Genomic DNA, 22,327 nt, shown 5'->3' on the forward strand with positions numbered 1-22,327 from the left:
TACTTGTATAACATCTTTGTGACTGTTGTTTAAGTTGACTAGTTGTGAGGAAGAATATTGTAGATTTCCAGCTGCTTCTGTTACTTGTTACAAGCAAAAAGGAAACCTGCCATCTGTTAGGACAGGCCTCTGTAGATTTCCTCCTTGTTGATGCCCTGCAGTTTGCAGGACTAAGTTCTACTACATACCTATGTGGAATGAGTCAAGGCCAGCTTGGAAGTAATAATTGGAATTTCTAATTTAATTGTGAAGTTACAGGATGATGTGAGGGAATTCTGTGCTGGAAATTCTTCTGAATTATATCCATCCAACATGGGAAATTAACTTTAAAGGGGGTGGGAACGAACCCCCAGCTTGTGAACCAGTGTTTCAAAGAAACAATCTTCCCTCTCCCTTCAAAAAAACAACTGTGCCAGCTAAATCAGTCGGACAAAGGCATTTCTGATGGATTAAGGTAGTGGTTCACTTTAACTGCTGTGTTTCATAGCATAGCAAATTTCTTACGGCTCCTAACTTCTCTCTGTTTCCCAGCCAGGCAAGTAAGAGGACTCTGTCCCTTTTGCTGCAAAATACAAATAAGATCTTGCTTCAGAAATGCTGTCACAATATCAGCAAAATGGTACTGTAAATTTTAGTCTGGTATATGCACAAATAGCTTTACTAGGACCTTTTCTGATGCTAAACTGTTTTTTGCATCCATAAGCTACTGACTTAGTGTTGCCAAGGCATAGGATTTCAAGTTAGGCAGTATGTCAGTGTCCTTGAACAGACCTGAAGCTGTAACTTCAAAAGATAACTCAGCCAAAAGCGGAGAATTTAAAGGCATGAAGATCCTACTGCAGTTGGCTCATAGATTGCTTTCACAAACTCAAGGGACTCTGGATTCCTGAAGGGTGAAATAAAATGATGCTTTGGTAGGGCGTCAGTTGTACTGTGAGTGTGAAACCTCCTACTCTTCTGAAACCTTAACTCGGACTACAGTGGAATTGGAGTTTTCGGCTTTGCTTCTAGGTCCCTCATCGTTGCTTCATCTGAAGGGTGGGAAGAAGCCTGCAATTTTCTCTTCCATCCTCTACTCTGTAACCTTGTTCATCATTGAAGTGTGAGGAGCGTTCTAATTTAGTGAATTTCATCTTCTCTTAATTTATGCACCTGTAGCATAAAAACCTGTATCCAAGCTATGTACTCCTAGTTTTTTAGTTCTGTGTAGTCAAAGAATGGAGGCAGTCCCTTATAGAGGTATATTCTGGGATGAGATGAAGCAAATCTGTTGTTAGACAGGTCTAACCAAGTTAGACGAGGTACATCCCACCCTCTGTGCCCAGCACAAAGGAACAGCAAGCGGTATTCCTCTCTAGCCAACTGAAGCAGCATGGAGGTTAGAGGCGGACGAACAAGACCTTCTTGTCTTTGGCATGACTTGCTCCTTTACTAAAAGTAAAATACTGAATGTGCAAAATAATTTGAAGCGTTTAAAAGCGGGTTGAGAGGACCTGGAGAGTAAAAAGATATGCTTTTAATAATGTAAGGCAGTTTTGTAGACTCTTTTCCCTTGGGATTTGCTAGTGCTTCAGCTCAGCAAGCATGGGTTGGGGGCAAGGAGACTCAGACCAGAAGAGAGCGAGCTTTGTACTGAGCTACTTCTGTTCCTAGAACAGTTCAAAACTACAATCCTGAAGGTCCAAAATATTGTGGGAAACTGAAATTTATACCACCAGTAAAAGACACATTACATTTTTAGTAGATTCTTCTAAAAATCTGTAACCATTAACAGATGAGGAAGTGTCTCCAGACTCTTCTCCAGAGCAGGGCATTTCCTGTAACTTAATGTGGTAAATCAACTGCGTGGTATTCTGCTGAACTCAACCATGCTTGAGGTGTGGTCAAGTTGGTCAGATGTTTAAGTCTCAAGAAATAGTAGTTTCCAACTTACTACATAGAAGTCACGTTAGGCTTGTGCATAACAACTGGTTGTCTGGATTCATGGCTGTGACAATTTGTTGGAGACAGTATCAGAATAGTATCCACATACATAGGGGATCCTCGTCTGTCCTTATTTAAGGCAATACTCCTCATTGATACCTGCTAGTACTGAGGAAAGCATTTTTTTTTAAGCAGGACCTAGAAATTTGTAGTGTCTTTTTTCCTTCTTGGTTTCCTAGAACTTCTAGTTTTGGGATAGGTAGCATTTGCGAAGTTCAATTTATTGCCACTGAAGTGTCTGAAGACAAGCTATTTTATGCTATTCTGTATTCAGATCTGTGTTCTGTAAATGTTACTGTTAGAGAATCATGTCTTCTATTTTCTGCAGCCTAACTCCTTTTGAATTGAAAAGTGTTCCTTTCTCTTTCTTACTAATCACACAGAAGTTTGAACTGGCAGAGGAGGTTTTTTTTTTACCATTTACAGCTTAGAACACTTTCCTGAAGTTACAAACTAATAAAAACTTCTTCCATAGAATTTATTTGCTCCAACAGTTTTCTTGCAGTTCACGTATTTACTGAACTATATGTATTTAAACTGCTGAAAACTCTGCAAGGCAAAGCTCATAAATCTTTCCACCTGTGAAATCTTTCCTTTTTTTAACATATTAATAAATCTTGCGTATCTATTTCACTGCAGTATGTTAAACTAAAATCTTTGGTATTTCAGATGTTGCATTTAAGTCTTGTTATTTTATTACATACTGGGGTGTATTTCTGATTTTTTTATTTTTGCTAAATTTGTTAGAATTTTGCTTATTGAAGTGGTAAAGATGAGGATTTTTTAATGGGTTAGTGGTTTTGTTGTTTGTTAGACTTAAGGTGACTTTAAAACAATTCCTTAATGTTTTATAGTGAACTTCTTTTATTCCATCCTACAGCTACAAGCTTCGGTATAGCATTGCCAGCTTGGATTGTGGATCAGAAAAATTCAATTTTGGTGAGTCAGCTTCCTTAGCTCAAGATTTCAAGGTCCACTTTCAAGTGTTCACCTTAAAATGTTGGTGCTTAATACTGTGCATTTTAGTCAAAACACGTAGTTAATAATACTTTGGTCCAAATGCACGTCTTCGAAGCAAATTTCAGGAGTCAAAAGTGTTAGAGTAGCTCAGATCTAATCTTTGAGGGGAAAGTATTAACATGCTTGGAAGGATCTCAGCTCTGTTGATAATGAGGTGGTGCTGTGCTCACCCCTGCTGCAAAGTGTGTGTTTGCTGTTGCAAGGAAACACATACAGAACTGCGCTGAATTTCTGTAGTTCCATTTGGTTTGCTAGTGATGATGTAATCATACGGTGTCTAAATATTCTTCCTGTTGCATTTGTTGCTGCAAGGTATTTGGCTTACCCACTGGATTTCTTTTAATGTGGCAATCGTCTCTGTCCACTGCCTCACAGTTTAGCTGCCAAGTCTTTAATTATTAAAGAAACCCACCTGAGACAATGTGGGGATGACTTAAAAGATTACTTACACTAAACTGATACTCCTTATTTAAACCCTACCCAACTGATTATATTACTTTTAAGTTGTTCTTCAGAAATAATGACAGGTATTATGCAATAAGCTTTCGTTAATTTGTAGTAGGCTTGTGGTAATACTACTTGACTGTAGTTTAGAAAAAAGATTAAACAAGAGTGGTATTAAGTAACTGAAGTGTCTAATGCACTGTTTCATATTTTTTCTCTAGGTTTTGCTTGTATATGGATTAGCTTTTATGGTTATTCTTCCAGTCGTTGTGGTAAGTATTACCTGATTAATATTCTACCCTCTGTAACCAGGCTGTAAACAAAGCTGCCTTAGACAAAAGTCAAGTTGCTCACTCTTGCCTTTCATGGAGGGGGGCGAGGAGAGAGAGACTGCAAATAAGCTTTTATTTTATGTGGGTGTTTTCTTTTATTGTGGAAAAAGTGTAGTTTCCACAAAAACGAATGCAGTGCCATGATGGAGAGAGGGCTGTAGGGAAAATACTAGCTATCACAAGGATTAGAGACTGAGTTATGTAATTTGTCCTGTACCTTCTGTCATTCATCACATGAAAATTAATATGATGTGATGAACTCAAGAGTATGTTCAGTGGTGTTACTGTAGAGCCAAGACTGAGATGTCTGTAGCTGGTGGTACTAGAATGATTACTGCATGTGGAATAGGTTGTTTCTGTGGTTTCTCCTGGCTGCCTTTGTTTTCATAATTTCAATTTTTATTCATCTTATGTACACCATGAGATGTCTGCCCTTGAGATTTCTGTGTGTGAGGAATCAATTGCTAGGTGAGTGGTATTTCAGGGCTCGGATTTATCCTACACTATTGCTTTTGAGCAATGTCCCTTACCATAAATCCACAATCACTGGGTATGGCATGAAGAAAGACTCAGAAAATTGACACGCAGAAACCTTTATGCTCTTGGTAAGATTCTCATTTGAGAAAGTGTCCTGGGGTCTTGGCAGCTGCTTGCATCTCTGTGTGCAGAGGCTCAGCCAGGCATTATCCCTTCTCTTTGAGAGTCTTTCTGCATAATTGAAGATTCAGTGCAGAAAATTAGATGTGGCGATTTCACCAAGTCGTTGAATAAGAAGTCTAAAATCCAGGGTACAATGGATACAATGTCTACCTATTTTTTCCTGTCTTTCCTTTTAGGTTTCAGTTGGTGTCTGTTGATGCTTTCCTGTATACATGTACTTTGAGTGATTTATACCAGGTTTATCATAGCTCAAGTGAAAGTAAACATCCTTTCTGTTGTTAAGAAATGTCCTGAGCAGAGAAAAAAATAATCTGCCTCTTCATGCCCCTATACCAGATGTAGACTTCTGCATTCAGACTTGTCACTGTAAATTTCTTTTATAGTCAGTGAAGAGGAATAGTAATTTTTATGGAGCAAGTTATTTTATCATTTCATTCTAAAGGAGACATACAAGATGATTCATGCCTTTAATGGGCCTGTTTCTCTTTTATGAATCAATAAAGAAGCTGAAGTTAACTACAGTGTAGTCACCCTATATCTGAGACAGGCATCTAAAAGTAAGGCTAGTTCCACCCTTTGAATCCAGATCAACAAAAAAGAAAAATACTGATATGTAGTTCTTCCTAGACCACCACTGACCTAAACAATGTTCTGTACGTGAGGTGAGAGGGACAAGCTCTATCTGCAAGAGTTAAGGGAAGCCTCTTTTATGTATATTTGGGTTGGCTGTAGTTATATCTTTTTCCAGTACGTAATACGCAAAAATTTGACAGGTAGGGGATTATAACTTATTTTTTTTCTTCAGAAAAACTGTTTTAAAGTTGCGTGCTATTTTGTGTCAGGGTTCATCTATTCATGGAAGAATCAAACCTAATTTATTAACAAAAAAGTCTTTGTGGGGAGCCAGTCATAGAGCATTTCCCAAATAAATAAATAAATTGCAGACTTCTTGCTGTGGTAGGGGAATTTACACTATTGCCTATTAAATTAATAGTAGTAAGCATCACTTACTGTTTTACTGCTTGTTACTTTTCACTTGTGATAAACTTTACAATAGATTGAGATGTACCTTGGATGTTTTCTCTCATGCTAGTGAGCTTTGCTTACAAGGAGTAGTTTAATGAACAGACTGTAGTTTATAACCCAGCACACCACTTTTCTCAAAATATATTATAGAGTGTAATCACTGTACAGTGAATTCTATAATTTGAAGTCACTGGTGTAGCGCTAGTGAGGGAATTATTGGAGTGTTTCTGAAGTTTTGGATAACTTTTTTTGTCAAACTGAAGGTGTGTGGCTTAACTCTGAAAATCTGTAGCAAGGGCACTGGGCCACATCCAGATTTCCCTTCTGAAATGCATTCTGTCATTAGGTGACTTAAATGATTTTTTTTGCAATGAAAGACACATCTTGCTTTGTTCTTGGTTTGGCCTTGGTCTGCCTAAACTGAGTTTGACTGGAATGCTGTGTTGCACAGTAAGGAGTTACCATATTTACAGAAAGTGGTAAATGGAGTAGATTTACTCTTTAGTGGGTTCAGTAAAACAGCACCAGAAAAACCCTAAGCAGTGCATATGTGTGTGTGCTGTGTTGGGGGAAAATTCTCTAGGCTAGACATAATCTAAAATTTTTAGCATTAGATTCTCTCAGATGAATATATTGCTGTGCTTTTAAAATTTGCATTGGCAAAGATTTGTTTCCTTCGTCTTTCTGAAAACCAGTTGACTTTTAACGTAGGTAAAATCAGTTGGGCTGAGTTAGCAGGTTGTGAACAGATATGAGGTGATCCAGCATAGCTCTTCTGATGCTTCATTGCAGCTGACATAATTTTGTTCATGTTAAATATCTCAGGGTTCCTGGTGGTACCGATCAATACGATATAGTGGAGACCAGATTCTCATTCGGACAACTCAAATATATACATATTTTGTCTATAAAACACGGAACATGGACATGAAACGTAAGTAAAAGGCATCTTGAAATGTTGATGTGTTCATCTGAAATGTCAATCTGCTGATATTAAAATACTTCTGCCTTATAAGCCTTCCTTAGGTTAAAATAATGTTTCTGGTTCTTTGAGAATTCTTTTAAAACTTCATTTTGTTGCAGGTGAAGACTACTCTGTAAGGAGATTTAACTCTTTGGGGGAGGGAGTCATATAGATCTATATCTACATCTGTCTTTAAAAAAAAAAAAAAGGTATTGTAAGCTGGGAAAACCAGATGCCTGTAGTCCTGAGTTACTGCGAGGCTACTAGGAGTGCAGCCTGTCTCTGTGTGTGTTCTTCTGCTAGTGTAACAAAACTGGTTTGGGGAATTTTCTAGGAAGAGGCTGTCATACATATATATCTTTTTCTTTTAGGTCACGGAAGAATGAAATAGCATTATTGGTACTCTATTCTTACTTGTTATGTTATATAGCTAAATTTCTGTTTTAAAATATTGCTCCCTATCAATTTCATGTTACTTCGTTACTTGTTTCTAGGTTTTGATAACACTTATCTTGCTTGTCTGCTCACTTTTAAAGAAATAATAAAAAAAATCTGGGGAAATCTGTAGATGCATTATGTTGGACTTTATCTTGGTCTACAGTATCCTCAGGTGCGGATTGGATCCTTCAGTTTGGAGGCTGGCATGGGCCTGAAGAATTAGCATGGTACTAATGAGTTCTACATTGGATTTTACTAGACTATATGCTCAGAGCAGGTGAAAAGCAGGATAAAACAATAAAAAAAAAAGCCCCCTCAAAAAAGGTCATAAGTATATTCTTGTACTCCTTTGAATTGCACTGTTTAGCTTTAGATTTGCTGGAGGATTGCTGGAAGCATCCACTCTTAATACATCCCTTTCCTGCTGAACAGAAATGCTTCACAGATAATCCGAGAGGTCTAGGAGATAAGAATATAGAAGTAAGTTAGCTTTCCAGTCGCAGCACAAATGGATTTGTGTGTGGGGCTACTTTAGACAAGTTTGTGCTCTCCACCTTGTCATAATTTATGCCTTTTCCCCTCTCCAAACAGCTAGGTGTGAAAGGAGGAACAGGAGAGTAGGTGAGAGACATTTAGAAGTTTAGGGAGATCACTGCAAACCTGTTCTCTTCTTTCTCCAAACTTGTTGGCAACAGTAGATTATTTCTTGTTGAACCTTGCTCAGAACCATAGCTTAGGGGTTTGCCCTGTCTCACCTACAGATTGGTTAAGAAGTTAACCGTAAGTTTAAGTGGCCTTCTTTAAGGACTTAACATTTTCAGGGAGTCCTGGGATCAGAGGCAGATCAGTTATTTCCACTGTGGTCTGTTGTGCAGTCTGGTTGAAAAATGAGGTGCAGCTGAGGTGGCTTAGACAAATCACACAGTATTCATGTAAGGCTTTTGCTTGGTTGTGAATTCCACAGTGGTGTAAGGTACTAGTGCCAAAACTCAAGGCTTAAGCTTGGGCAGATGTAGTCAAACCAGGCTAGGGAAACAGTGAGACAAATCTGCGTGGCTTGCCTTGTGTTACATAATTTTTTAGCTTTCAATATGAATGAGTTTTAAGAAACTTCCTTTCATAAGGATCCATAGTTGTGGATCTTAAATAATAGGAAAGTATTTACAATTGTCTGAAACCCTTCGTTATACTCTGCTTGGAAAGTAAATAGACAATCGAGAACTGAAACAAAAATTGATGCTCAGGGAACTTGGCTAGTTCTTAGTAGGTGGAATTCACTGAGCACTGCAAGTACGTAAAAATAACTTTGACTTAGTCAGAAAAGAACTTGCTCAAAATTTAAGAATTAAGCTTGTGTAACTGTTGTGGAAAAAGTTGTTTTAACTGGAGCAAATTATGGTATGAGCTTTCTCTCATTGTCTATAGCTGAGGCATCTGATATGTTCATGACCAGAAAGCTCATAATGGGGTTAAAATACTGTTGTATAGGTCTTTCATCTTAATTACACAACAGAATATTTTGAGGTAGTATGGATTTTCCTAATCGAATTAGAAGAGCAGACCATCATCTTTGTGAGATTTGTTTGCAGGGGTATTTATTGAACTGCTTTTCTAATAATGAAAAGAAAAATTTTCAGTGAATTTTTGATGCTGACTGAACAGAAAATTGAGTTGAAATGTTATCCTTCTTGCCTCCTCATCCAGTGCACAGATTGTGGTGCAGCCGCAGGCACGTGAATTGCTGAGAGGAACGGTTCTGTGAGCATGCAGATGTAGTCACTGCTGTGCAGTAATGTCTGCCAGTCCTAAAGAAGTTGAACTATGTTTTTGTGAAGACATTTAGAATCAAATGCTGGACTTGATGCGATGCAAAATGGAGCCTTGAGTGATGTCATTTGTCTTGTGCAAGGCAAAGGAGGCAAGAACCAATGCCCTGTGACAGTACTAACTGATGCACTAAACAGAACATGGATATTTGTGGTTGTTGGGGGAAAAGTGGGAATAAGTTTCATGCATGAGGATTCTGAAGAAATCACTCAGTGGCATAGGATGTTGCTGACATTTTCTCTGTCTCCAATTATCTTTGCAGGGCTTATTATGGTTTTAGCAGGGGCATCTGAATTTGATCCTCAGTACAATAAAGATGCTACGAGCAGACCGGCAGACAACATTCAGATACCACAGGTTAGTTAAATCACGATGTGTTTTATAAATAACTGTCCCTTCAAAGGAAGAGGGAGATGGCGCTTCTAGGTGACCAGATGACAGAATTCAAGTTCTCAAGGCATTAATTTTGTTGAGATGCAACTGGGTCTCTTCAGAAATAGAAATTAGAAGCTAGACTTGACTTAATTTTTTTTTTAAAGATTAATTGGTGATAATGCTTAGCTTAAATAGAGTCAGTTTAGTATATAAGCTGCTGGGTTGGGTTTTTTGGGAAGGGATGATTGTCAGTCCTTACAAATTTTGAACGTTGATATAAGGAGGTGATCACAGTTTGAAGAACTTCTTTTAAGTCATTAAGACAGATCTGGTTAAATATGTTAATACTGAAATAAAATTATCTAATGTCTGAGTTAATAATCTATTTAAATATTGTAAAGGTTCCTCCCTGAATGTCAGTTCCCCTTCAGTTGCCTTTTATTTTCATTTCTACTCGATCTTCCTAACAGAGATGCCATAATGCATTATGTAGCAAATAATTATTGCTAGTAGAGTTTTATGAATTCTTATTTATCAGAAACTAACACTTTGGTTTTAAGAAGTTTAAAGCACAGTATACAAAATGCTCCAATTAAAATGTTTTGAGTTTGCAAAATGAGGTGGTGTAGTCTCACAGATTTAACCTTTGCATGCACATGATTTTCAAGTCGTAAACATACTTTCATGTCTTATACATAAAGAAAATAGACTGAGATACCTCTACTTAATTTTGTCTTTGTCTCTTTTACAAATTCTTTGTCGTCTTGTGGACTTCAAGAGGAGGAGCTGGAGTAGTAGTTAGGTGAGGTTTTTCAGCAGACATTGTGCTTGAGAGCATGACTGGGAAAGGTCGCCTTGACCATCAGTTCTTCTGCTGTGCTGTTGCAAGCACTGGCATCGTGCAAGGGCTTCACATTTAATCATTCTTTATTTAAAAGCCAGTCAAGTCTCCTGTAACCTTATCCCACTGAGAAGCTGTTCCAGAACTTGCTGTTCTAGTGGTTAGTCTTGTTTGTGACCAATTTATCTGGTTTTTTGTCATCAGTATTCTTAATTCTAAATGATTCTTACTGTGTGTATCCTGAATGCATTTATAGACAGAAGCAATGGCTTCTTGTCTTTTTGCTTTCATTTTGCTAAACTAGAAAAGCTGCTGTCTTTTAATTCCCTCTTTCCCAAAAGGCTCTTCTTTTCCCTCATCCTGCCACATGCTGAATAGGGTGCTGTCCCCAGTTGATGTATTTCTAAATTTTACATTTTTTCTTTTGTCTGCTCAGAATTGTGCACAGTATTTCATGCTAAGTCTTAGTAGTGCCTTAGTTGGTGGCACTGCTAATCTTGTATTTCTGCAGGGAATAACCTTCAGCATACTGTTTTCCACAGCTGTTTCGTATGGTGGTTTAATACAACTCATGCAGGATTGCCGTTTTCCAGATTTCTATTGTTTTATATACCTCTGTTTTCCAGCTAACAAGCTCACATCTTCAAGCTGCAGGTCTTGTTAGGAGGCAAGTGCATGACCTTGCATTTTATACTATTGGATTTTGTTCCATTCCTAAAGCTGCAGTCATCAGTGTCATCTGTGTTCTTTACTTGTAGTAAGAACTTTTGTTCTTTACTGGCAGCACGAGTCTCCAAAGCATCAATACAGAAGGGTATTGCTAATAATTTTTTTTTTCAGTGTGTCCTGCTTTTTGGGCAATGATAATTGTTTGTGTTTTTATTTCTGTTCTATCATAAACCCAGTATTGATACTTTTATAAAAGTTTCCTTATCAAAGTTTCAGTCACCTTAGTCTGGTGTTTTACCAGGATGTGCTTATAAGGAACGTCTTTTTAGAAGATCTTTTTTCAAGTGTAGAGAAAGACTGGTCAAAAGTCAGTGTAGCCTGGCTGTTGATATCCTAACTTCCCTTTGTGCCTGGAGACTTTGGAACCTCAGTCTCTTCTCAGGTGACTTGTTGACCTAAAAAGTGAAGCTTCTGGGCCATGTATTGATTCTTATAAACTATGAGCTTCTGTTACTCAGCTTTGCAGCCTCTCCCTCCAGGGCCTTCAACAAACGCAGGTGAGAGACACCTGTTTGAACTGTGTGTTTTAGTCTAGTCAGGATCAAGATAGGTCATCCAGAATAAAGGATACCATGCTTTTTTCAAGTTGGTGCTGTTTATAAACAAGTTAAAATACTGATCTTCAGCCTACTAGGGAGTTGAGGCTTATAAGCCTCCTTCCTGTGATACTTAACACTAGATCTGAGGAAGCTGGCTAGGTCTTAGATGGGTGTAAGGTCTTATGTTGATGCTGTTGCTAGTGCATATTGAGTTTAATATAAATACCATAGAAATATGGTTGAATCTAGTAAACCTTGGCAATAAAATAAGATTTAAAAAATATTTATGTATCAGCACAAATTTACCCAATACTATTCAAGGCAAGCTTTCTGTGTGCAAATCTTTACTTCCTTCCTCACCCCCACATTGAAACAAGACATTTAAAGGTACTTTTTGGGTTTTTGGAGCTGGGTTATGAATACAGATGGCTAATGTTCATCTCTACAGAACTTTCCTGGGGAAAGTTGCTTAAAGGCTTGCTTTTGTGAATGTAACTTTTTTCCTTGTAAACTGTTTTCTTGTATTTGTTGTTCTTCAGCACTAAAATACTATTTGTATTTTCTATTATATTTTAGCTAATCAGAGAAATTGGTGGCATAAATGTAAAGAAGAATGAGCCTCCACTCACCTACCCTTACAGCCTGAAAGCCAGAGTCCTGCTGTTGACTCATCTTGCCAGGATGAAAGTTCCTGAGGTCCTTGAAGAAGGTAACAGCTTTTCCACTAACTGCATATTGTTGGAAACAGGGCAACACGTTGCATGCTACAGTACTCATAAACATACTTTTTTGAAGATTGCATGCATGTCTACTCAGAAATCTCTATGCAGTGTACTTAATTTTTCAACTTCAATGAATTTCTAAAACATTTACTTAGCAGTTTCCCATTCTCTTGATAGACCTGTAATACTAATATCCTAGTTTTTAATGCTTTTTGGCTGCAAATGTGACTTTGATAAATTTTTTTCTTTGTAATAGAATAAAAAGTTAAACGTCAGGTATATTTGCTTTTCAGAGTAAAGAAATCCAAGATAAGCATAATATTGCTCTGTAACATTTTGATTCATGGTTATTTTTTTGTTTTTTTCCCCCCACTATGTAAAGCAAGGGTGGCAAGATTAGAACTTTAAAATATCATTTACATGTGAGCTTCAGTTTTGTGTTTTCTAACTTTTCATGCTTGTAAATATACAAAGTGAAATGTTTCTAAATGTGGTTCTTAAGTTTCAACCATGAAACTCATGGTTTCTTAGGCTGACCAGCAAACTTGAGATGTTCTATATTTTAATGCAAATGAAAAAAAGCTCAAACCAAAAAAACAGTAAAGATGCTTTGGTTCAAATTTTTCAGTCTCTTTCAAAAGAAAAATGATCAGTTTTAAATAGCCACTGAAAATACCTCCTTTTCCTTGCCACTTAGTTACTGTTTGTACTTAGAACTTCACAGATCTGTATTCAAAAGTAATTAGTACTTGGCAAATAATGTTTTTCCCTGAAATCGGTGTTTCACTTAAAATTAAAAATCCTTTTTTAAACCTGTGATTACGTGAAGAATTAATGCTATTTTAATAATACTGGTTAATCATCTGTGCCATCCTGGTTTTTTTTAGATGGATCTAGCAAGTACTATTTCATTTGGTGTTGAAGCTGCTTGTCTGGTACACAGAATTTGTGTTGCCTCTTAGCACTTGCTCTTTCATGTATTGTTAGGGAATGTTACAGATGGATGTGTCAATGTGAATAAAGTGCTATTTTCAATAATACAAGAATGGATAGAAATGAAGAATAGAATGAACTGTTAAACGTCCAGTTCATGTAAACTGTCACCTATAGAAGTGCAGCATAATTGCAGCCAGTTATGTCTTTGCAGATCAGCAGTTTATCCTGAAAAAGAGTCCTGCACTACTTCAAGAAATGATAAATGTGATCTGCCAGCTAATAATAATGGCTCGAAGCCGGGAAGGTAAGGAAAGAAACTGTGTAATTAAAACTAGTAAACATTATTCTTCACTGCAATATTTCATAAAGTCCGGTTCTGGTGGGAAACTTAATCTGTGATATTTAGAAATGCCTAAATGCACTTTTGCTTTTTTCGCTGTAGCGAGAGAGCTCTCAGTTTTGAAGATTGAAATGGTGCTGCTGCTGCTGCCAAGGCCTACTCTGAAATCTTGAATTCACCTTGTAATTTTTGCAATTAAAAGTTTCTCCTTAAATGCAATTGAAAACCTTTTCTTTCTGGTCCATTTTGGTGGCAAAGCACTTAGTATCTAAGACCTGTTGAACCTTGTATTCACCTGTCTTTTAATTTGCACTTTCACAGTTCTTCCTGTTCTGAGATGAGTGTCACTTGTGTTTTGGCTCATTTCTTTGCTGTCATTTCTTTGTGTGTTGGTCATATATCTCCCTTTCTGGTTCCTGTGCTGTTGAGCTGGCTATGTAGATTTCCCCCCTCCCCCCCAACACATAGTGGCAGGTGCTTTGCCATAATTGCCCTAGAATTCACAAATTAATTGAAATGTAATAGGTTTTTTTATTGTTTAGCTTTTTTATTTTTACTGTAAAAAGGCAATTATGCTGAAGATGGTTGCTTGTAGTGTAAAGAAACAAACACTTTGATCTCATTCCGCTAGTGCAACAAACATAGGCAAGGCATTTTTTTAATGTCAAACTGGGGACCATTTTGCTTGCCATCAAATAATACTCATCACTTGATCTTTACTAGACCAAGACCCCTTTAACAAGCATTGGTAGCCTCCTAATAAGAATGGTTTTGGGGAAGATCTTTCCCAGGGCTATTGCAAGTGGTGCCAGAAATTGTGCTCCATAACCAAAATAAGGAGAGGACATGTGAGCAGATAAGGCTGTTGCATGCTGGCTTACATGTCCTATTTTAGAAAGAAGAATTTCTATTTCTCTCTTAAACCCTGTCTTTACTAGTCTGTGATACTGCCTGGGAGAAAGCTTGAAATCTGGAAGGAAACAGTAGCCATATTTTTCATTGCAGAAGTAATCTTCACCTAACATTAGATTATCTTTATTAATGAGTATCATATTAAGAGCTCAGTTGTGGATGGATATTGGATGTGTTTTTAAGAATATTCTCCAGACTCATACTGTAACTAAATTGCAGAGGTATCTCCAGTACAGATTTAAGATGAGGAAACTAATGCTGTGAAACTTATGAAATGAATTATTAAACTATTAAAATAATAAAAGGCTAAGTAGCTGTTTTAGGTGGTGGGTGTGTTTTCTGTTTTGTTTGGTGGTTGTTATTTTTAAGCTTTGCTAGCTCAGTGGGCCAAGTGCACATATTATAGCAAATTATGAAAAGCACTTGAGTGAAGACATCTTTTACTTGTTTCTAAGCCCTTCCGTATGCCAAATACAGTTGCGTCTGTCTTTTTTTTTAGTCTGGATATTTTAAAATAAAAATACTTCACGCCTCTAGAAGATGTCTTTTAAGATGTATATATATTAGTCAACTAACAAATACTTGTTTTCACTTGTGCAAAATGAAACCAAAATACTACATCCAGAAACTTTTTTTAATGCAACAGAACTGGAAGGCTTTGAAAAACGAAACACATCTATACCTCTTCTTGTAAAAGCTGAAATAAAATACTTAATATAAGATATACTTTACAACTTCAGAACAGCTACTTTGAGGTTGTTCTCCTCTTGTTCTGTGTGTACATGGAGATACCTTTTTAATTTGACCGTAAAATGATTGCTTACAGGTGCAGTGTATTTAATAAACTGCTTTGAAGTTCCAGAAAATTTAGGTTTTAGCTTCAATTAAAATAAAAAAATGAAACAATATTTTGGAAGGCAATAGTGTAAACTAATTTTCCATTTGCATGTGAAATGGAAGTGATGGTTATTGAAGAAACAAACTTAAACAGCCTCTATGAGTAACAATTTCTGGGGATTTTCGTGATCCCTGCCAACCTCAATTAGTCTGTGAAAGTGGATGAGGAAGTATAGTTGTCATCCTGTATGTAGAAGTTACTTCCATAGATTAGGAAAAACTCAAAACAGAAGTGTACCATAGGCACAGCTGAGAATTCGTGTGGTATGTCTTCAGCAGGTTTTCTCAAAATTATTTCCAAAGTTTTAAAATGGCAACATTCAGAAACTTGTACCAAACATTTCCTCTGAGTTCCATGCCAGTGCTCCCAGCACAAGGCATTAAAGGGAAGGTGATACTGTACAGTTGCCCGTCAGGCCAACAGTAATGAATTTGAGGACTTGAAAGTAAACCGTTTCAGAATTTTGGTCTTTGATCTGAAGGAGCATCACCATTTTTGCTACTTATCACCTAGCAAATTCAAAATGTTGACCCTATGTTTGATGACCGTACATGTAGAGATAATTTTGCCCCCCTGCTGACTGTTGCTGGGAAACAACTGGAAATTGAAAAGGTGTCATTGTTTGGCCTTTTTTGAAGATATGAGTAAAAGTGAAGTTAGGCATTGAAATTTTTGAGAGGCTGTTTTGTTTAAGTTTGTGTATTTGTCATCTTAACATAATTTTAAGTAGCTTAAAACTTAACTACAGGTGTTTCTGGGTTTAGTTCTAATTTCCATTTAAAGCAGCCTTGACAAGGTTCATAAAATTATCACATGCTATAATTAGCCACAGATGTTCAGGAGTCCTGATCTGTGAAATTACAAAGATGATGGTGTGTGTTAATATTAATTGAAGAAGTATTTTGGGGACAAATCTTATTTTGTGAAACCTAAATTGATGGTCTCATCCTCTCAAATTGAGGAGTCTCATTTTGTGCTGCATTCGCCTTTCAAATATCCTGAATAATACGTTTTTTTTTTTAAAAATACCTGTAAGCATTTATGCATACTTCATAATCAAGTCTTTTGAGGAAAAGCACTGTGGATGAATCTTTAGAATCTTGGTACTTTGTTTTCCTAGTCAATTTAAAAAATGTGCATATAGCATTCAACTACTGGTCCAGTATCAGCTGTTCTTGAAGGAGATGTGAGAAATGCTAAGAACAGCACATCACAGAATGAGGTTTATGAAGTTCTGCTGTCTGAGCCCTTCACAGGGAAAAGCATCGTGCCTCCCCAGGTAGCAAAAAGGGGTACCTCGGGCTACTTATGCATTCTCATAAACGCCATGGACAGTGCCTTTCTTATCAAGCCCCATTAGAAACAACCTGTCATGAAAGAATGTAGGTTTGGCATAAAAGTCGTTTAATTGTGGTTAGTTCTTAATTTTTAACAGAGCTGTCATTCTTTGCAGATGAGTTTGGATTCGTTATTATCTGGATTTGCTGTTTCCAAGAAACAGTTTTAATTTGCTTTCATAAAAGCAAAATTGATACGGTTTTCATTTCAGCCCAGTCAGTTTTTATTTACCACTAAGCTTTTTCCAGCCTGGTGGAAAATGTGGCAATTGTGAGCTACCTTTGGATAAAATATCTTTCACGCTCTTGCCTGATTTTCACATAGTCTGAGAGACTTTCTTTTTATGTGCAGCTCCCTGAAAATATGCTTTGCTCTGTAGCATCCCTTGCATCCACTGTTTTGTGATGATAAACTGGTAGTTGGTAATCAGCAGGTCTAAATTATCTTGATGGTTTTTTTGAGATCATCCTTAAGTACCATAAGTTGAGAGCTGCCCTGCCAAGTGAGGTGTTTGCTGCCAAAAACATGGAACGTGCTTTAGTTTGACTGGACAGCTGACTTGATGCCTAAGTGCATTTCTTAATTCAAGTTGGAAGCTGCAGTGTAATGTAGAGGTTGTGGTTTGACCCAGGTGTATACCATTCCATCTCAAGCAACTATGGTTTGCATTTAAATTTGTGATTGACTACTTCAATGTCATATGTTTTGGATGACTTTATGACCTTACATTAAAGGTCATCTTGTCTTGTGCACTTTGACAAGCAAAAGCTGTCAAAATACGTGCAGTAACGGCATTCATTTTATGGCGGGAGCAGTTGGGTGTTGTTAAAAGCTATACTCTCCTCAAATCCACTCTCAGGGAATATAAACTCCTGTGTTATTTTTGGGAAACCAAAATAATATTTTCCAACTTTGTTGAAATGTTTTTCTACTGTCATTTGGATGATGAGTCAATGGTTTAAGAAAGAGAAGGATTTCTACTGACTGTAGTGCTCTGTGGTCTCAAAGCTCCAGGTGAATTTCCTGCAAAAGGCAGTTTGTCAGAGAATGTTTAGGATTCTTTTATTAACTTGGTTTGCAGTGTGGGATTTTTTAATTTAAAAATTCCCGTGACTCTCCTTAGCAGCAGCCAAAGAAATTACAGGGGAGGTGGAAGATAGGTAAGATGTGAAGTAAACTGTGTGCTATTTAGTTGAGAAATTAGTTTTTCCATTACTTTTTTTTTCTTTTTGAAAGGTAGAAGTTACATCTTTATTACTTATCAGTATGTCTAGCTGGATAGTTCCATTCAATTCCATTCTTGTGTTATTTTTCTCTTTGCATTGCATATAATCTTCACAGTATTATTAATACACTGGGTTAAAAAAAAGTCCTGCCATGTAATTTGATATGGTAGGTGATTATATTTATAACTTTGCATAATTAATGAAGAAACAGGCCATTGGAAGGGAGAGGGGCAGGTGGAACAGAGGTGGTAGAGTGATCTTTCATGTGCATTTAACATCCTCTAGTAGCTGCTTATAAGTTTGCAGCAGGGTAGTGGTGTAAAGGAAGGAGAAACCATACTGAAGACGACAAATTTGTTTTTTTTTTTTGGTCAGATTTATTACCTTTTCATATTTTGTCTGTAGAATGGTTTAAAATTCAAATTTGCTTTTGATCAAAATACATGGCCGTTGGCACTTAAACTTTCAGCAATTTTGGCTTTGGTACCCTTTTGGTCAGGCGCAGGTTACAGCCTGTCTGCCTTCTCACCCGGGTGTAAGTCAACCTGCTTTTATCCACATCTCTAATGGCCTTGATGGTGTGGTAAGCTCAATCACACGGCCCCAGCAGAGTGGGCATATTCCTTCTGACCGTCTGTCTTATCAATCTATTGAAAGATGCCTCTTCGCTGCACTGTAGTGTCCCAATATAGCAGCCAAATATGTCCACACCAAACATACATATTCGTATACTTACATGAGTATATTTGTGTAGGTACACAGATACTTGTATTCATACTTTTTTTTTATATGTTTATATGCAGAATACACCTGTAACAGTCAAGGTAATCAAAGGTTGATTGTTTCTCAGAAAAGGTTTTAAAGTACAGGAAAATACATGGAGTCTTAAATAAAATGCCAGGCATTGTAAAATACAGATGCTTTCTGTAACACATGTTTAAAATTGTCTTCAGTTCTTTCGTATGCCAGATATGAGTTCAGAAAAAGATTTAAGTAGCTTGAATTCCTCTTGGCTTTCTGAAGGGGATCTAACTTATTTTTCTATTTCATGGGAAAGTATATATAGGGTGACCTGAACATTGCCAGTTCCAGACTTGCAGCAGCTCTTGAGCTGCGGGGGAATTCTGAAACGAGTTTTCTAAACAGGGTTTTGAGAAGTCTTATTTATGAATGGATGGTTTATCGAACAAAGTTAAATAGCAGTTTGTGGAAATCAGTCTGCTTTGCTTTTTCATTTCTCTGCAGACATGATGAAAGTATTACTGTTTTTTTAATCTGTTCTTGTTAAGACTTTCTCGTCTCTTATAATGATTTCAATTACATAGAGCGTATACCTTTTTGTACTTTAAAATATTAAAGGAATTGTCTATAATTCCTACAAGAAAAGTCAAATAGATGTTTGCTCAGATACCCCTTTTAACCTTTAGGTGTACTTACACAGCGATGCCTTTGATATTTTTACAGCTATTCTTACTGCCTTCTGCCATAATACTGTATGGCCTGCTTAGCTTCAGTTATACCTACAGTTTTTTTCTTGCATGTAATAGGCTGCTGCCTTTGTGTTCATATCAAGATGAAAATCTTAATGTATTGTGTTGAAGTTTAATGCTTAATGATAAACTATATTTAATGATATGCATATAAAGTAGAGCTAAACATGTTATACACACACATATATAAAATATACAAATTTAAACCAAGTTGGTTTTAATGCTGCTTTTTTTTTTTAAACTTAAGTGATGGAGTTTTTATACAATTCTTACAGACATACTGTGCTGTTGTTCCCTGAGTCAATGTTAGATGGAAGTCTTTCCCTTTCTTAGTATTCAGCTTTGATAGCCTAAATAGGGGGAAGAAAATGTCTGCTGAGCTATGTGACGGCAGTGAGAGTAAAAAGGCTGCCTGGTTAATTTGTTTTAAATGTTTTAAGATGCTTCTTTCTTTTGCTTGGGTGGCTGAAAACAAGCTTTTCTGTACTCTGTAATACAAGTATACATGGTAAAAGTGTAAGAAGAAAAAAAAATTTAAAATGTTGTTGTCTGTTTCATTCTCCCCAAGAAAGGGAGTTCCGTGCTCCATCTTTGGTATCTCTGGAAAATTGCATGAAGCTTTCTCAGATGATTGTCCAGGGACTTCAGCAGTTCAAGTCTCCTCTTCTGCAGTTGCCTCACATTGAAGAGGACAATCTTAGGCGGGTCTCCAATCATAAAAAGGTATAAAACTACAGATGATACTTGGTAACACCTTCGAACACTTTCTGTTACTTTTACCTATGTGCCTATAAGGAAGCAAGGTTGTGAATTGACTAAGAGAAGAAAAATATATTTTTCAGGAATTCAGTGCAATAGCTGCTAGATGATCTGTGTGCTTTTTGTTTCTTTAAAGTCCATCTCAGTTAGGAGGTGGGACTTAAGATCATAGATCTGATACGTATAAAAGATCAGTCTACGTTGACCTCACAAACAGAAGAAACAGTTTCTTTCTTATTACAGAGTACTGTCTATTTGATGTTGTTCTAGAACGTGGCTGGAATATGGGATTTGGTGGGTTTTTTTTGGCTTGTTTGGCTTTACATCATTCTTAATCTAGTTTGACAGAAAATACATCTGGAAGGTAGCACAGGGGAGCTCCTGAAAGGGAAAAAAATATCAGTTACTGTGAGAAGTATTTCAGGTTTTGTGATCTTTTATGTGTGAAAGAGGATGCTTTATAAAGCTTTTGCTGTGTAGTTGTAGTTGGGCAACTGTTGGTATTTGTAGAATTTAAGGACAAAAAAGAATAGTCTTGTCTGAATACCTGCATATGTTTCTTCACTCTGTTTTACTGACTATCTCCATATTCAAACCTGCTTGTTTGTTTGACTGTAGTATATCTTCTAGGAATGCCTAGTTAGATACAAGCAGTTATCTTACAGTAGAAGCGGTCGACTTTTTTCATGGCCTTATTACAATGGTTAATTTGGATCGATCTTAAAAATATTCTTTTTATCTAACAGAAGTGTTTTTTCTTTAGCTTTAACTGCAGCCTTAGGTGGTGTTTAAATGCTTCTGTGTTAGTGTGAAGATAAAGAATTCTTAAGTACCGCATTTTTAATCACGTTTTGGAGATGCTTGTTCATCAAATAGTCAAGTAGTCTTTTCCTTTGGCTGAAGTAAAAGAATCATTCTCCTATAGGTATCATCAAACACTTACTTTTCTTAATCCAGCCCTAAAATATAGGAAGCATAGAAAAAAGTGTGCAGTTTTAGATGTATTTTTGACATGTGCAGTGTAGCTAAGTAAAAAAAATAAAGAATTTGCCTATCTCATAAACCCACCCGTCATTACCCTGAAAGAGGGAAGAGACCAATTGATTAGGCTTGTCTGTATGTGATTCCCATGGATTGAGCTCTTCAAAAATACAGTCCCCTAGATTGGAGGTATGATCAGCCTATCTGGATGCATGAAGTTATTTTTAATAAAATAGGTACATTTCTAATGGTGAGGTAATCAAGTGTTCAGGCAAACATGTTTGTTTTATTCTTTTAGCTCTGCTCTGCAAATCTTTAAAGGAATGGTTTTAGATTTGTTTGCTGTTCAGTACGGAAAAAAAAAAGTAACTTGTACTTAATTGTTCCTGCTAATGTAAATCTCAAAGCACTGAAGTACTCTATCTAAATAAAGAACCCGATTAGTAAGGTTTCTTGGCTCAGCTTTCTGAAAAAGCTGTATGAAATGATAGTTTTATAAGAAATGTATCCAGTTTCCTAGGGGTGACGTACTAAGGAACACACTGATGGTGAAAGCAGTGCTATTTAGTAGGTTTGAATGCAATCTTTTTGTTTTAATGTTTCTCAAAATGTATGCTCGCTGGTTTCCTTAAAATATGGGGTTTTTTTATAAGAACAAATCAAATGGTGTGTATGTATTAGTGACATGGGAACACAAGCGATGTATTATCAAGAGTTTATTTGTGGACTGTGTAATCTGCAACCATGTGACTTCCTTCTGTGTTTTTTTTTAATTCAGTATAAAATCAAAAGTATTCAGGATTTGGTGAGTTTGAAGGGTTCTGATCGTCGCAATTTACTGCATTTCCTAGAAGATAAGAAATATGATGAAGTTATGGCTGTCCTTGGCAGCTTTCCATATGTCACTATGGACATAAAACCACAGGGTGAGTGGGAGGTCCTTTTGTTCTGTATATGTCGCTCTTCTGACACTTTGATGGCCTCTTGGCAGTAAGCTTTTGGAGGATGCTGAAACACAACTCACTGTTATTTATGTGGTCTGGAAATGACGTACTTTTTTTGAGTGGCGGCCTCTTGTACATGAGATTTATCGTCTGAGGAGATAAAGTACATTGAAACATTTCACAGATTCCCAAGCCAGCAGTAGTTTCTCCTGCAGGAGCTTATGATATTTCATCTGTTGATTTAATTTTTCATGAGCAATGTGGAATTCTGGTTGAAATACCACTTTTATTAGCTATCTTAAAAAGTTGTGCATATTCCAGAATTTATGCTCAGCTTACCCCAGCATGGAGAGTCCTTTGTGAGATTTTGAGTTGGAGACCCTGATGACTAAATATTCATGGGTTTCTTTGTGATAGTCCTTGTATAGTTTTTATACCTGGCAGAATTTGTCCATGCTAGGCTTAGCTGCCTTTTGTGTGCACTGTTTCAATGAATATATAATGCTCTTCCTCTCTGAAGACTACGTATATTGTTAAGCAGTTCCTGTTAGACACCATTTCAGTGGAAAGTGAATTGGTTCTGTGGTCCCCTTTCCTTTGTAG

The 22,327-nt window shown here is 36.8% G+C and overlaps 1 protein-coding gene across 1 annotated transcript in view; it reads left to right on the top strand.

The window, feature by feature from the left end:
• Positions 1-22,327, top strand: part of SEC63 (SEC63 homolog, protein translocation regulator) — a 61,379-nt gene that overhangs the window by 26,711 nt on the left and 12,341 nt on the right. The window contains exons 6-13 of the mRNA XM_064447507.1: positions 2,864-2,922; positions 3,669-3,719; positions 6,291-6,399; positions 8,957-9,051; positions 11,755-11,887; positions 13,048-13,140; positions 19,609-19,763; positions 21,559-21,706. Of these exons, the coding sequence (XP_064303577.1) occupies positions 2,864-2,922; positions 3,669-3,719; positions 6,291-6,399; positions 8,957-9,051; positions 11,755-11,887; positions 13,048-13,140; positions 19,609-19,763; positions 21,559-21,706 (843 nt within the window). The remainder of the gene's footprint in view (positions 1-2,863; positions 2,923-3,668; positions 3,720-6,290; positions 6,400-8,956; positions 9,052-11,754; positions 11,888-13,047; positions 13,141-19,608; positions 19,764-21,558; positions 21,707-22,327) is intronic.

The sequence above is a fragment of the Phalacrocorax carbo genome, chromosome 3, assembly GCF_963921805.1.
Source record: "Phalacrocorax carbo chromosome 3, bPhaCar2.1, whole genome shotgun sequence".
NCBI classification, from domain to species: Eukaryota; Metazoa; Chordata; class Aves; order Suliformes; family Phalacrocoracidae; genus Phalacrocorax; species Phalacrocorax carbo.